The 15,076-nt window shown below is 39.9% G+C and overlaps 1 protein-coding gene across 1 annotated transcript in view; it reads right to left on the reverse strand.

Moving 5' to 3' along the window:
• cdh13 (cadherin 13, H-cadherin (heart)) overlaps positions 1–15,076 on the reverse strand; it is a 509,931-nt gene that overhangs the window by 309,526 nt on the left and 185,329 nt on the right. Inside the window, exons 5-6 of the mRNA XM_059334282.1 lie at positions 2,600–2,605; positions 1,869–2,021 (exon numbers count right to left, since the gene is read on the reverse strand). Of these exons, the coding sequence (XP_059190265.1) occupies positions 1,869–2,021; positions 2,600–2,605 (159 nt within the window). The remainder of the gene's footprint in view (positions 1–1,868; positions 2,022–2,599; positions 2,606–15,076) is intronic.

The following is a 15,076-nucleotide window of genomic DNA, read 5'->3' on the forward strand; positions in this document are numbered from 1 at the left end:
ACATATTATTCATTTAGAAAGGAAAGCGGCAGCTGATGTCTTGTTATATGTTTTTCTCGCAGACCATTCTATCTGTTAACCAGATTATTCATGGGACACAGGGGTGCACAGTTACTGTGTGTCAAAGGTGCTTGTAAACAAGCTGAATCAGACCGTAACCTCTGAAAGCCAATGTCCTGGTTACACCATGCATGTAATAGTAAGCAGTGATAGCTGAGCAGGGGAAGACTAAAGACATTTGGTGAATGTGTGTTTGCCCCTCTCAGCCTTCCTCTCTGTTCGCCTCATGACTGCTCTCCTCTCACATCTGCTGCTATTTACAGAGTAAATTATTCCTCCGTTTTTTTACAAAGTCAGTTAGCTTATCAACAGCTTGCATCCAGCAGAACACCCGCACTCACGTCTGGTTTCAGAAAACAAGATAAGATCAATTGACTGACTTAAAAAGTAGATTTTCTCTGCCCCCTTTCTCCATTTCTGTTATAGGGGAAATGGTTTTTGTCAGGCAGACAACCCTGAGGGCACCAAACCCAGAATGCACCTCAAACAGGCACTAATGTTCTTTTATCACAGAGGAAACCACCGATAGAATACAGCCTTGATGAAATGCAAAGCCCGTTCCAAAATAACGCTGCCAAATATATGAATAGACTTGTTACAAAATCAAAGTTTTGTTTTTTTCTCCCCAAACCTTGAACTGTTCAGTTTTTTTGTCCATATGCAGGTTTGCTGAACACATGCCAAATTTCAACGAGATGGATCAAAGAAAATGTTGTTTCAATTATAACTGCTGATGAATAACCTGACCAAGTTGAAAAGGAAATAAAAGGTGAACGAAGTGAGAGTTGCATCAACACTGACACTGGCAATAACTGTGTCAGAGAAAAAGTGTCCAGGTTGTACAATTAAGAAACTACATTTTAGTCTCATCTTACATGTTGATACACTGCAAAAAAAAGAAAAGTTGGGTGAACTCAAAATTTCAAGGCAACAAACTTCGATAAAATTCTAAGTTGGACAATTAAACTAAATATTTTAGTTTTGTTTTTGAGTTTGCTCAACTCTGAATTCAGATTTTTGTCAACTCAACTGTTGTACTAACTTATAATTTTACATTGTAATAACTTTTAATCCTTACTTCTGCTAACTTCTGCAATGTGCATGAAATGTCAGCTAATGTTGCGACCACAATTTTGAGTTAGCATTGATACGCTAATGGCTACTCTTGTAGCTGTAACAAGCAGCGTTAGCCGCTAGCATCAGTTAGCCGCTAGCATCAGTTAGCCGCTAGCTTTCGCTATTGACCGAATTTCACAATAAAGAAATAAGAGTTAGCAGAACTATATCGTCCCTTTAAGATATAACAACAACTCACCAACTTGTTTTTGAGCAGACAACTGGCTTCCTTTGTTGTGCTAACTTACATTATTGCCCTAAATGTCAATAATTTATATTTCCAAGTTTTACCAACTTAAATCACTGTTTTAGGCCAAAAAACACAAGTTGGCTTTTTTGCAGTGTATGTGCATATGAAGTTGCCCACACCTCTGTGCATTCTTTCTCCCTCGATACGCTAATGGCTACTCTTGTAGCTGTAACAAGCAGCGCCGCTAGCATCAGTTAGCCGCTAGCATCAGTTAGCCGCTAGCATCAGTTAGCCGCTAGCTTTCGCTAATGACCGAATTTCACAACAAAGAAATAAGAGTTAGCAGAACTATTGTCCCTTTAAGATATAAGTAACAACAACTCACAAACCGGCAATAACTGTGTCAGAGAAAAAGTGTCCTGGTGGACAGAAAGGAGAGAAAAGAACATACACACAGACACAATAAGCACCAGATCTGACAAAAGCACACACATACACTGACCTGGTAGGAGTCATTGGCCTCCCGGTCCAGTGAGCGGCTGACTGACACGTCTCCTGTGTTCGTGTCGATGGTGAAGAGACCTTTGGGATCCTGGTCAGCACCTCGGCCTGACAGCCGGAAGATACGTTTCGCTAAATTCTCGTTTGAAATCACCTGCAGGCCCACACAAAGACATCAGCAACTCAAACAATTGTAAGCTTTTCCCATTTTAATTCACAGTAAGCCTATTTCCTGAGGCAAAGAACTGCTGAATAACTGTTTCTATTTTCTCCTTTTTTTGAAGCACAGCATACTGAAAAACACTCATTATTAGAATTTTGTTGATATACATTTTTGAGCTTTCTGTGCCTAGAATGGTGATGCAAATCCCTGATAGCAGGCAATTAAAAATGTATATCATACAAGACTTTGATTTGATTTCATCAGTTGGCAAGAAAGTTAGCATCATTTCCCCGAGCATTGGAAGCATGCTGTGACCACTTGTTAAGGATTTCTTACAGATAAGGAAAGTGGAACAGGGAAATAAATATAAATTCCAGTCCTTAATAATTAAGGATGGATGTTATGAAGATAGAGTTGGACGTTCTTCACCCGTGTGAGGAGGATTTAGAATCAAATGCTCATGCAGTCAGCGTGTTTTTGAGCAGTGCTGCCAAGTTAGTTGGCTAACAATAATATTCTCTGAGACAGGAGAGATCTGACCCAGGGACTTTTTGGAAAGATAAACTCACATGAGACTGCAGTAGCCAGCAGCAGCAGCAGCAGAGACCCGAGCAGTAGGAAGGGGCAGATTAAAAAAAGAAAGAGACAGAAAAGACAACATGTTAGATTCACATTCTGGAACAAACTGCAGAAAGAGCAGCAAGTCAAAGATCCGGTAGATCTTTGTGGTTCAGAGAAAAGGAAACATGATAATATAAAAAAAAACAAATTGTTCATGTGTGGACTTACTTTACAGAGTTGTGGAGTTTATAACAGCATATTGACATTTTTCAGACATTGTGACTAAACTGTTAAATTATTAACATTAAGGCTGTTCTATAAAAAAGAGTCCCAGTGAGTCAACATACACAATACTGCCATCAATGATGTTCATTTTTTTAATTTATCCTTTATTTATTTTCTCGAGGAATCATTGAGGGCAACCCCTCATTTGCAATGATGTCGAGAGTACAGAGAAAACACGAAACAGTACAGACAAAACACATGCAAAAACATTAAAAACAGTTACAGTGAAAGGCGTTATGAGTTATTGATAATCATAGTTTGATGTTACTAAACAATCTGTGCCTAGTTAGTTTTTATTAAATCATTAGACAAAGTCATCATTTTGTGTGGAGTGAGTTTTAGTCGACTAAAAGTCTGGAAGTTTTAACCATAACTATTCTAGTATAGTTCAAAGCTCATGAAAACATTGTAGTCTTTTTAAATTATCAGATTATTTTGGACATTTCAGACAGTCTAACTTAAGTCTTACTAATTTCAGTCAAACTTATTGGAAAGAAGATTTTATTTTAGAATCTGATTAAAAGATAATAATAATGATAAGGTTAAGTGGTTAACAATGCAGCCTGTAGAATATGAGGTCTTTCTGACTATTTCCATTGTGTACTATTATTATAATCCTGATATGGTACACAGCACACAGAACTTTTACATTGAAAAAAGAACAGTTTATTATGTATAGTGTACTCTTTTTCGACAACAAGATTTGGGTCAGGTTGTACAATTTATTAACTACATTTTAGTCTCATCTTACATGTTGATAGTCACAGTGAAAAAAAGGGTTGTTGAACAAAATGAACACAGCTTGGTTTATGTTTTCAGGAGAACACACTGCACAATCTCACTGAGGAGAAGATAGATACCACTGTCATATCTGTACAATTAATATCGTATTTCCAAAATGTCAAACAATTACTTTAACATGGAAGCAAAATAAAATAAGTTTGTCATCAGGATCATTCAGTAACTGACATCGAAGTATTAGAAGTATTTTAAGATTAAAGATGAGCCCTTGAGCATCATGTACAGTGCAGACTTAAAGGTTGAAGTGCTGACAGCTTTACAGTTCGTGATCATCTTACATTGTTCCTCCTGCTGGATGTGAACCGCAACAAATTAAAGCTGAGAGTCAGAACTTTAACCTCATAATCATTTCAAGTCCAAAGCGCTGGCGTACAGAGCCAACACCATAACAATGTGTCACTGTCTAAATACTTAGAGAGTGTCTAAAAGCTGCCATAACACACACAGAGCTGTCACCATGACGACATCCTTCTGGGCCTGTGTGCTGTCGCTGTGTGCCAACCATGTAAACGCTTCCCCTGCCCTCCGCCTCGTGATCACACGTATGCCACGAGGTCACCTTTAACGAGAGCCCGCTTCCACGGGACGGCGGCTAAAATGACGGCCTTTCTACTCCGCACTTGAAAGAGCATGGGAGATGAGACTGCAGCGTTACAACCCGATGCCAGACGGAGCTCGAGCCCTTATAGCCTCTCCAAAGCTCTGTGCCATTTATCTCAATGCCCCGCTTCATCTTTTCCCTCTATTCACTCTTGCCTTGCTCCGCCGCTTGCTACTTTCTCTAATATGTCCATCCTTGCTCTTCTGCAAAGCCTCCAGATCTCATTCTCCATTCATCCTTTACCACTTCTGTGTACTGCGTCCTTTCACACTCACTCCCTCTGCTCTTTTTGTTTGTCCTAGCAAAGGATGAGAGCTAAAGTGTAGCAAAAGCAGTTATGGTAACACTTTACAATAACCATCTAATTAATGTTTATAGATGGTTTATAGACCAATTATTAACCATTTACAACGTGCTGTACATAAGTAATCTTTAAATGTTTTCAACCAATTTCTTAAAGGTATATGGATCATTTCAAAAATCATTAACATACTTAATATGGTGTTAAAAATGTTATAATGAGTGCAACTAAAACTATTAATAAACTAGTTTCTCTGTAAATCAAAGCATTTTATTTAGGTGGAAATTATTTCCATAATTTCTTACGTTCTGGGAACAAGTCTTTTTTTTAGTGCAGTAATGCATCCTTGGTTAGAAACCCCTAATCATACAGTAAGTCTATCATTGTGTATTCTCCACATCTCTCTATCTGTGTCAGGACATACACATGTGCATATACACATAGACACACACACACACACACACACACACACACACTCTCACAGGTGCAATAGCTGCCATTGAGGACAGAGATATTTCTGAGCAGTAATCACAGTGGCAATCAGCACTTGCTGAGATTGACAAACTGGGTCAGATGAAGAAAACAAACAAGCAAAAGAAAGAATGAGGTGCAACATTAGTTGGCTCCACAGATGGCTCTGCGTCAAACTTGGACGGATGCAGGGGGGGGGGGAGCGGAGGAAAACAAGAAGAACGGACGTAGCGGGAGAATGTGGGGGCGTGTGAGGATGCAGAATGAGGAGAGAGCATGAGAGAGCTGATAGAGACACTGTAACTTCAGCTGAAGAGTAACTGAAGTGTCAGGAGAAGTTTAGTGTTTAGGAGACGACTCTGTGGGGGAGAAGTATGATAATCTGCAGCGCGCACACACACACACACACTGCGACTTGCACACACGCTGGCATAGAAACGTGCACCCAGTGGCTTTGTCTCCACAGAGTCTGTCTTCCTCTGTGTGCGTGGGAGGACTGATGGGAGAATCTCACCTCTTTCTATCAGCTCTCATTACCAGTCGAGCAGACATGAAAGACTGTGGGGCTGGTGATACTGCAGGAAGATGACAGGAGGTGTGGCGCGGCTCCGCAACACCAAACACCTCCGAGCTCACAGACAGAGTGAGCACCAAAACAATGGATCGGCACCTGAGTGTGCATGTCGATGTGTGTTCTGTTGTGTGTGTTTAGGCTTGATAACATCTCCTGCTGTTTGTGTTCCTGTCAGGTGTCAGGAGGGCAACAAACAACAACCTGTGGATTAGCAACACAGGTATGTACAAATACGCACACATGCAGACGTCTTTCTGAAAACCTGTTGTGTAACTTGTAGGAAGTCACTTGGGTGTTTTTTTTTTTCTCTTTGTGTTTGTGTGTGTGGGTCTCAAAAATCAAGAAAAATCTGCTGTGCAAAGCAAAGTGTGCCAAAGAAAGTGTAAGTTGGTCCAAAGAAAACATCATTACACTGAATCATTATCATGCTAATTCTGTATACACACACACACACACACACACTCCCCGTGTCCTTGTGTTTTTTCAGGGAAAATTAGGGAGGATTTCGGATCTGATGTGTGTGTTTGTGCGAGTGGTTGTGTGTGTGTGTGTGTGTGTGTGTGTGTGTGTGTGTGTGTGTGTGTGCGTGTGTGTGTGTGTGTGTGTGTGTGTGTGTGTGTGTGTGTACTTTTCAGAGAGAGTATGCAGTAGCATCCCTCAGTGGTGCTTCTGTTATCCCTATCAAGGTCATACAGCCAGCTGCGAATGACAATCACTGGCCATGAAAGGACTCCTGGGACCAGGCCAGGCCTTGTGTGTGTGTGTGTGTGAGAGAGAGAGAAAGAGGGTTAGAGAGAGAGTAGAGGAGGCACTGAAGTGATGCTGTGAATGTGAGTGCATTATTGTGCGTGAGACCCTGAGTGTACAAGAATGTGTGTGTGTCTCTCTCTCTGTGTGTGTGTGTGTGTGTGTGTGTGTGTACAATGCTGAGCTTGGACCAGTGCTCTCCCTGATTGTCCTGCCACTCCAGCCTGCTAATAAGAGGGAAGAGGCCTGGTGGAGACACGGATGGGTAGAACCGACCGAGTCCTCAGAACAGGAAGATGGGAAAACAATGGCACTAATTAAGTGGCTTTGATTGGTTCGCCAGGCCTTCGCTAATCATTACCCATCAGCCAGTGTGTCCTGAGCCAATCACAATAAGTCTGACAGAGTGGGCAACAATCAAGAGGGACCCTCGTTGAAAAAAAGAACCCAAAACAAACAGGATGACAAGAGTGTCATTAAGCAGCAAGACTGTTAAGAGGGTCAGCAGTGAGTGCTGCAGTGGAATTCAATTCACACAGTCCAGCTAATTTTAAAAAATGCAGTATTTTAAGGACTATAGATGTTTATTTTAAGACATTTTTTGCAATAAAGGTTACCATTAAAAATCACAGATGACAGCAGATGAATACGGAAGAAAGGATATAGAGCAAAACAAACCAAAGAAGACAAATTCAGTTTAATGTATGCCAGTGTTAGCTTGCTCAGGCAGCAGGATGAGCAATCACTCAGTCTTGCTTAAGCTCATGCAAGGACAGCATCTCTTGGGCAGTTCACACCAGACAAATCTGTTTTTTATTGCTTCCCCTCCTTTTTTAAGCTCCTCTCATCAAAATGGATTTTGCATCTGCTTGATGTGTCTGGGGTCCGGGCACGAATTGAAATTTACGTCAGACGAGTTTAACTCACCGCCGGCAAACATCCGCCACAAACAGGCATGATTAACATGCTAAAAGACAGCAAGGGAGGAAAAGGCAGGAACTTTCTGGTCTTCCTAAGACAATTAAGAGAATCAATTAGACTAAATGACGAGACCTGCAGGCAGCCTGGGTAACACTTTACAATAACCAACATTTCTAGATAAACAGATCGTTTATAAATGTTAATCATCATTTATAAACCGTATATAGGCCATTTAGAATGGTAAATAGAAAATGTATTCATGTTGAACTATAATTTATATAGATGGTATATATCTATATCCATCTATATAATAGATGGTATATTAATGTAAGTTGATAGTTACTTTATCATAAACAAACAATTACATTATAATTATTACTTTATTGATAGTTTTGCACTCATTATAACATTTTTAACACCATATTAAGTATGTAAATGATTTCAAAATGATTCCTATACCTTTAAGAAATTGCTTGAAAACATTTAAAGTTTAAATATGTATAGAATTTTGTGTAAATGGTTAATAATTGGTCTATAAACCATCTATAAACATCACTCTGATGGTTATTGTAAAGTGTTACCGCTGCCTGCTTTCAAATGTTGTAACATCTCACAAACACAACTTGCTTGCTCCCTGATTGGAAGCTCAGATCTCTGTTATTGAATGCCTGTTTTAGTGAGAGGAGGAGCAACTACACTGTAAAAAAGGTTTGTAGAAATAACAGTAATACACTGTCAAATACATCAGAAATAGGGCATGAAATGAAAAATTGTATATCACTGTATTAGACACTTTTAATTTAATTAGCATTAATTACATAAATCAAAGAATGGCACAAAACTTATACTTTTTTTTCTGTCATAAAATGGAATCAACACAGTTTTGCTGTAAAATATAACATTTTCATGCAAAATTTATGGAGAAATACCATGATGTATGAATGAATGACACAATTACCCTAAAATTAACAGGATTATTCAGACTAAATTACAGTTTTTGCTGATATTTACATTTAAATTTAGAATAGAAAACCCACTCACTGTAATTTTTACGGTGAAGTTCTGGCAACCACAGCTGCTGGTATTTTACCGAAAATTAAACAGATTCTTTTTTACAGTGTAAATGAGACAAAGATGGATGAATTGGAAAGGAGGAAATAAAAAAGGTAGAAACAGAGTTATAGAGAAAGAAAAAGAAAGGTGTAACAGTTGACAGACACCAGGTAGAGGGCAGCGAGACAGAGAAGAGAGACAGACTGACAGGCGGAGTAAATCAGGACGCCCTCCGCACTGAAACAATGGAACAAAGGTATCAGACGTGTCTATTCTCCTCACTATATTAGCCGCGGCTCCAGCCAAACCAGGTCCCATTCTTCTCACCAACAGCACTTTATTGGAGCTGTCATGTCAAGTCAGACATGTTGTGTTGATTGGTGAGCTGGTAGGGAAGGATAAACACTGGTTGCATGACTGACAGCTCCAGCACAGCGAGGTAAGTTAAGATGGCTTTATAGATTGAAGTGTTTGATATTTCATGCTGATACACCTGAGATTTCACATTGTTTTTTTCTTGTGGAGCATGTGTTTTATTTTTAATGTGAATTTGCACATTGACATGTGTGAACTGGTGAAACTGAGTAACTGACTGGTTCTCCTCTTGGGATTAGTATGGAGCCTACATGAGAATATAATGAGTGATTGCTGGGTCAGCAGTCACACTTTCATATCTATGGGGAACTAAACTTAACTTTAGTTAACTTTGGATTTTTTGGAAGTGGGGTTGTTTGATGTTTTTACCCACAGTCAATATATTCTGTGTAGTAGATGACGGTATGTGTGTTCTCAGTTTGGAGGTCCAGGTTCACTCCAGGCAGTAAAATAAATTAATGTATTGCTGAAGCAAGGGTCAACATAAAAAGTATTTTACCACCTAAAAAAAGGCCCAACCTAAAAAATTCTAAACATGTTTATAGGTACGTTACATGTAAAAAATGTTTCATTCGGCACTACTTCTTTCTCAACCGTAGAACTTCCATGTTCCTACGCATAACCACACTTAAATGCCGCAGATCAGCTGTCTTGGATATGGACAAAAGGATATCTTTATGAACCGGAATATATAGTAGAAGAACTTTTGCAGATGGAGACAGAATGGGCTGAAGGAGAGAGAGAGGGGAAACTTCTGTGGAAACCCAGAGATGAAGCCAGAGAAAGAGCCAAAGCTACGTAGTGGTGCCGGTGTATAAACTGTAAACCCATGCCTACAGTTTGATTCGGACCAAAACAGCCGATCTGTGAGCTTATAGGGACATGGAGTTCTATGGTTGAGAAAAAGTAGCGTCAAATGAAACGGCTGAGGACTATTGGTGGACATAATCATTAATATAGCGTACACATAAATGGGTATAACATTTTGAGGGTGGGCCTTTGTTCAGATGGTTAAAATATGTTTTGTGACAGGCCCCGTCTGCCGTCTGTTTCCTGTCTGGAGTGCCCGTCTGGTTCTCCAAACTGGGCAGACCATCATCTACTGCACAGAATATAAAGACTCTGTCAGTACATACAACTTAACTATCCCTTAAAGAATTTGAAAATGGTTTAGTGTGCATTTCATTTGCTTTTTTATGGGAACAAACTCACACCAGGGGAACATACAAACATCAGACAGAAAGGCCCCTGCACTCTCTGATGGCTACAACTCTTGAAAAAAAATATTGTTTACTACACACAATAACAACGACTATGCGATAAATTTATGGGATGCTAGTCTTGGCTTGGTTAGCTATATTTATCTTCTAACACTGACTTTACAGTATCCGTTATACGTTTGTCTTGTGTCTCTGACTCTTTCCAAGCTCATCATTCTTTTTTCTTTTCTTATTTATTTATTTTTGTTATGGGGCCGAGTTTGGGTTTATCTGGCGAATAGGATAATGATTCGGTAAGATTTGGATCAGACTGTAGTTAGACATCCCAACATTATAATTTAAATTTTATATGTGTGTATAGATTTAGCAGCACTAAATTACCCATTTGCCAGACCAATTGTCAGTCATCTACATTGTAAATATTACACAGGGTGAAGACATATGCCTCTGCTTTGCCAGTGAAATTACTACTTATGTATGAAATTATTTATGTAAATAAAGTTGCCATGCTTAATATCAGAACTGTTCTCACCAGGTACGAGTCACTTCCCTTTTGTTCGTACCAAAGATCTGTTAAAATAATCCGATTTTTTTCTTGAATGTAACATCAACTTTTCAACTGAGAGTCTGGCTTTTAATGTGCATCTGTGCCCAGTCTAAACAAAACTTGTCAACAATCACAAACATATATTCATTACATAAAGAGGGACTGACAGCGATCTGTCAAACCATCAGACTCTGGTCATCACCTGTGATTGGCCTGCCACAAGATTTAATAGAATCCTAGTTTACCTGACATTGGGAGAATCGCAATTTGAAACCTCCATGAGATGAAGGGAAAACTGTTCAAAAATTGAGCAAGCTGATGGCTTGTCATTAGGCAATCAAACAGGGGTGAGAGAACACTGACACACAAAAAAAGGAAAATTTAAAACTTTCTAGAGACATGACTAATACAGACAAACTTTTTAAATGTGTTTGGCAAAATCTGAAACACTTCAGCATTTTCAGCTTTGCCTCCTACACTCATTACTGTACACAGCTCAGGGGACATAACAGCTGACTCACTGCCACTATAAATGCAGGTAAATACATGCTTATATAAGCCCTGTGAGACAAGGTGGGTATGTGCTTTGAAAATAAGTGCGATGGATTTAAGGCTCAAGTCTTGAGGAACAGTCCTTAACAGTGGTTGCCACAGTCTGGATTGCAGGACAAGGCTGTAAAAAAAATGTCCCCAAACAATCCTAAATGACCCTGTTATGATCAGAATGTTGTCCATTAGGTCTCTATGAGCCATTCCACTCAATTACCTTCATGCCCTGCTCTTTGATGTCCCCAAGAAATCCCTCCAGAAACTGCAGCTCCTCCAGAACTCTGCAGCACGCATCATAGCCCGGACCCCACCACATCACCCACATCCTAAAAGAACACCGGATCAACTTCAAAATACTCCTCATCACTTTCAAAGAACCTGGTCTCACAGAAATCCGTGAAATAGCCACGGATTTCGCTTAACTCAAAATCTGTGGAATAGCCACGGAATCACTCAAATTTCCGTGAAACTGACACAGATTTGTCTACAATGCAAGTTAATGACAGTCATATCCCGTGGCTATTCCATGGATATTTGTTCCTATTCGTTTGTTCCAAGTCACGTGACTTTCAAGGTCCCGGCGGTCAGAACAAAAAACATGGTGGACAGTTCTCTCATTTTTAGTGAAAAATCAATATTTTGACTTAGTTTCTGCATAAAAATGGATTTTGATCACATTTCTAGCGAGAAATATATGTTTCATTTTCTAAATATTCACTCAGTGAATGTACATAATCACTTTGTATGTTGGAATAGCCACGGGATATGACTGTCATTAACTTGCATTGTAGCGAAATCCGTGTCAGTTTCACGGAAATTTGAGCGATTCCGTGGCTATTTCACGGATTTCTGTGAGACCAGGTTGCTTTCAAAGCACTTCACCTCCTGGCTCCACCGTACATCTCGGACCTCCTCCACATCTCCAGCTCTCTGTCCCTCCTGCCTCCTCCTCACCATGGGCTGTAGAGCCTTCAGCCGCTCTGCTCCCCGGCTCTGGAACACGCTCCCTCCTGACCTCTGACCTCCTGACCTCTGCACCATTGACTCTTTGCCACTGTTCAAATCCAGAGTCAAAACTCATCTGTTCAGACAAGCATACACCACCTAGTCACTCACTCGCCATCTAAATACTGTCTGAGGTTTGATTTTGTTGCCACTGTTTGTTTTTGTTTTGTTTTTAATTTTATGTTTTGTTGTACAGTGTCCTTGGCTGTTTCAAAGGTGCTTATAAATATAATTCATTATCATAATTCATTATCATAATTATTATTATTATTATTATTATTATTATTATGAACCTGGTCTCACAGGAATCCGTGAAATAGCCACGGATTCGCTTAACTCAAAATCCGTGGAATAGCCACGGAATCACTCAAATTTCCGTGAAACTGACACGGATTTCGCTACAATGCAAGTTAATGACAGTCATATCCCGTGGCTATTCCATGGATATTTGTTCCTATTGGTTTGTTCCAAGTCACGTGACTTTCAGGGTCCCGGCGGTCAGAACGAAAAACATGGCGGACAGTTCTCTCATTTTTAGTGAAAAAAATCAATATTTTGACTTAGTTTCTGCATAAAAATATTAAATTAGTGAATGTACATAATCACTTTGTATGTTGGAATAGCCACGGGATATGACTGTCATTAACTTGCATTGTAGCGAAATCCGTGTCAGTTTCACAGACATTTGAGTGATTCCGTGGCTATTTCACGGATTCCTGTGAGATCATGTTGATTATTATGCCAGTTTATACAAGAATGCCAATAGGAAGTGAGTCACACAGCCAGAGGAGGTCTCAATGGGCTTGCTCTCACCACATTGAGCAAGAGAAGAGCGTTGGTGCACATGGGAGCCAACACTCTGAACACAGAGGAAGGTGATGTGCCTGGTGAGCAATGTTCAGCGCAATGAATGGATGGATTCAGTTCTCTTACTACATCATGGTTCAGGAGCAATCACAATACATCCATGGCCTGATTGATTACAGAATCAGTGAATGGTACAGTACTGAAGAGGATAAAACTTCTTCCTTGAACCCTCCCATCTACCCTTGGTGAATAAAGGCAGACTTGCACGGACAGGATCCAAAAGGTACGAGAAATAAACATAGAAACTGCTTGAACTATGATTGATTCATCCTCCTGGATACTTGAACAGCCTAAAAAATTGTGTCTGAAGTGGCATGTACTTAGAGAAAAATTTAAGCATATCAGTTTCATTGCATGCTCTGGCTGCTGTGTGAGTTGTTGTGAGCTTTTTATGGGCCCCCAAGGGAGGGCAGAGGAGAGACCTCTGTATCAAAACAATTCCACAGCTAGCAGGAGGTGTGACACAAACAACAAGGTTCTTACCCTTCCTCTGTGAGTCCCCGCTGACAGCCAACACACCCTCACCCCTTCTGCACACACACACACACACACACACACACACACACACACTCCTCACATGTGTATGCACGCGCACAGTCATACATGTCAAACTGTAGCCCTTGCAATCTCACCTCTCCCCTGCTTCCTACTGCTTATCTCGTGGAGAAAAGGAGGAAGCATGAAAAATGAATGGCTGCCATATGGAAATGGTAGGTTGCGTAAGAAGAGGAAAGCTATTGGTGTGGAAAATCAATTTCACCAAGTCGCCGACATATAGCCCTCTATTGGGTGAAATAGCCCACATTAGCCTGTCTTCTCATGCAAAGCCGACTGCGGAGGTAGGGAAGAAGGATGAAGGGATGAGAGGAGGATGGATGGAATTTGTGACTGGAAAGAGGAGAGAAGAAGTGGAAAAAAGCAGGGGGCTGTTAAGGGGTCACATAAAGGGAATGAGAGAGTCCAATTTCTCAGATGAATATATAAAAGTACCACAATGACTATATCAGCAGGTCCACAGCATACTGTAGAGATCATTTTATCCCCTACACAGTAAAATCAGCATCCCCAAGTTAACACTGTAAGAGTTGATCTTAACACTTTTAAAGTGTATATATGGGTCCACACCTCAGAGTGTTAATTTAACAATTTAATTTTTCGAGTGTTGGTACCTTTACACCGAGTAAGTGTAAATTTAACTCTTTTTGGAGTTGAAATTTAACACCAAAAAGAGTCAAATTTACACTAACTTGGTGTAAAGGTAAGAGTTAAAATTAAACAGATCATTATTTCCATTTTGCCTCTCATACTTTATGAAGAAAAAACGTTTTTGTATTATTACATAGCTAACTACTTGGCTAAGTAGCTTGCTAAGCTAACTAAATAGCCAAGAAGTTGGCTTAGTAATTAGCTTAGCAAGCAACTTAGCTAAGTAGTTAGCTTAGCAAGCTTAGCAACTAAATAGCCAAGAAGTTGGCTTAGTAATTAGATTAACAAGCAACTTAGCTAAGTAGTTAGCTTAGCAAGCTACTTAACTAAGTAGTTAGCTTAGCAAGCTTAGCAACTAAATAGCCAAGAAGTTGGCTTAGTAATTAGCTTAACAAGCAACTTAGCTAAATACTTAGCCGAGAAGTTAGCTAAGTAGTTAGCTTAGCAAGCTACCTAGCTAAAAAAAATGGATATGGGTCATTTTTGATGTTGTGTATATGGACTAAACGTATCTGCAGACTCTTCTTCTTTTCCGTTATCTGAAATCTGCACAACCCCCAAAATATCACCTAATGGTTTGACACATGCACGCTGTCCTTCACTTTCAACCTGGTACCCTGCAGTTACATCACTGGGACCGTATTGAGTCCAGTGCTGCTATGAGCTGGAGGCTCAGGCTTTGTGGTGTGGTCATACTCTCCTGGGTACAATTATCTATTATGTGCAGTGCTTAGTATGGAATATCTTTCTATGGTGGTCTCTGCAGACATTGAGAGATGTGGTTGATCTCGTAGCGCCCATCCTTATCTAGAACAAAGCTGCCTGACATGTAAAGATACAAAGCTGCGTAACACAGGGTGAGATAAATATAGAACCTCACACAGGGTCCAAAAATATAGCTTCTGGTTGATCATTTGTGCTAAAATGATTCCGGTATGATTTACCTGCTGCACAGAGTTATC

The sequence above is a fragment of the Centropristis striata genome, chromosome 6 (assembly GCF_030273125.1).
Source record: "Centropristis striata isolate RG_2023a ecotype Rhode Island chromosome 6, C.striata_1.0, whole genome shotgun sequence".
Taxonomy (NCBI): domain Eukaryota; kingdom Metazoa; phylum Chordata; class Actinopteri; order Perciformes; family Serranidae; genus Centropristis; species Centropristis striata.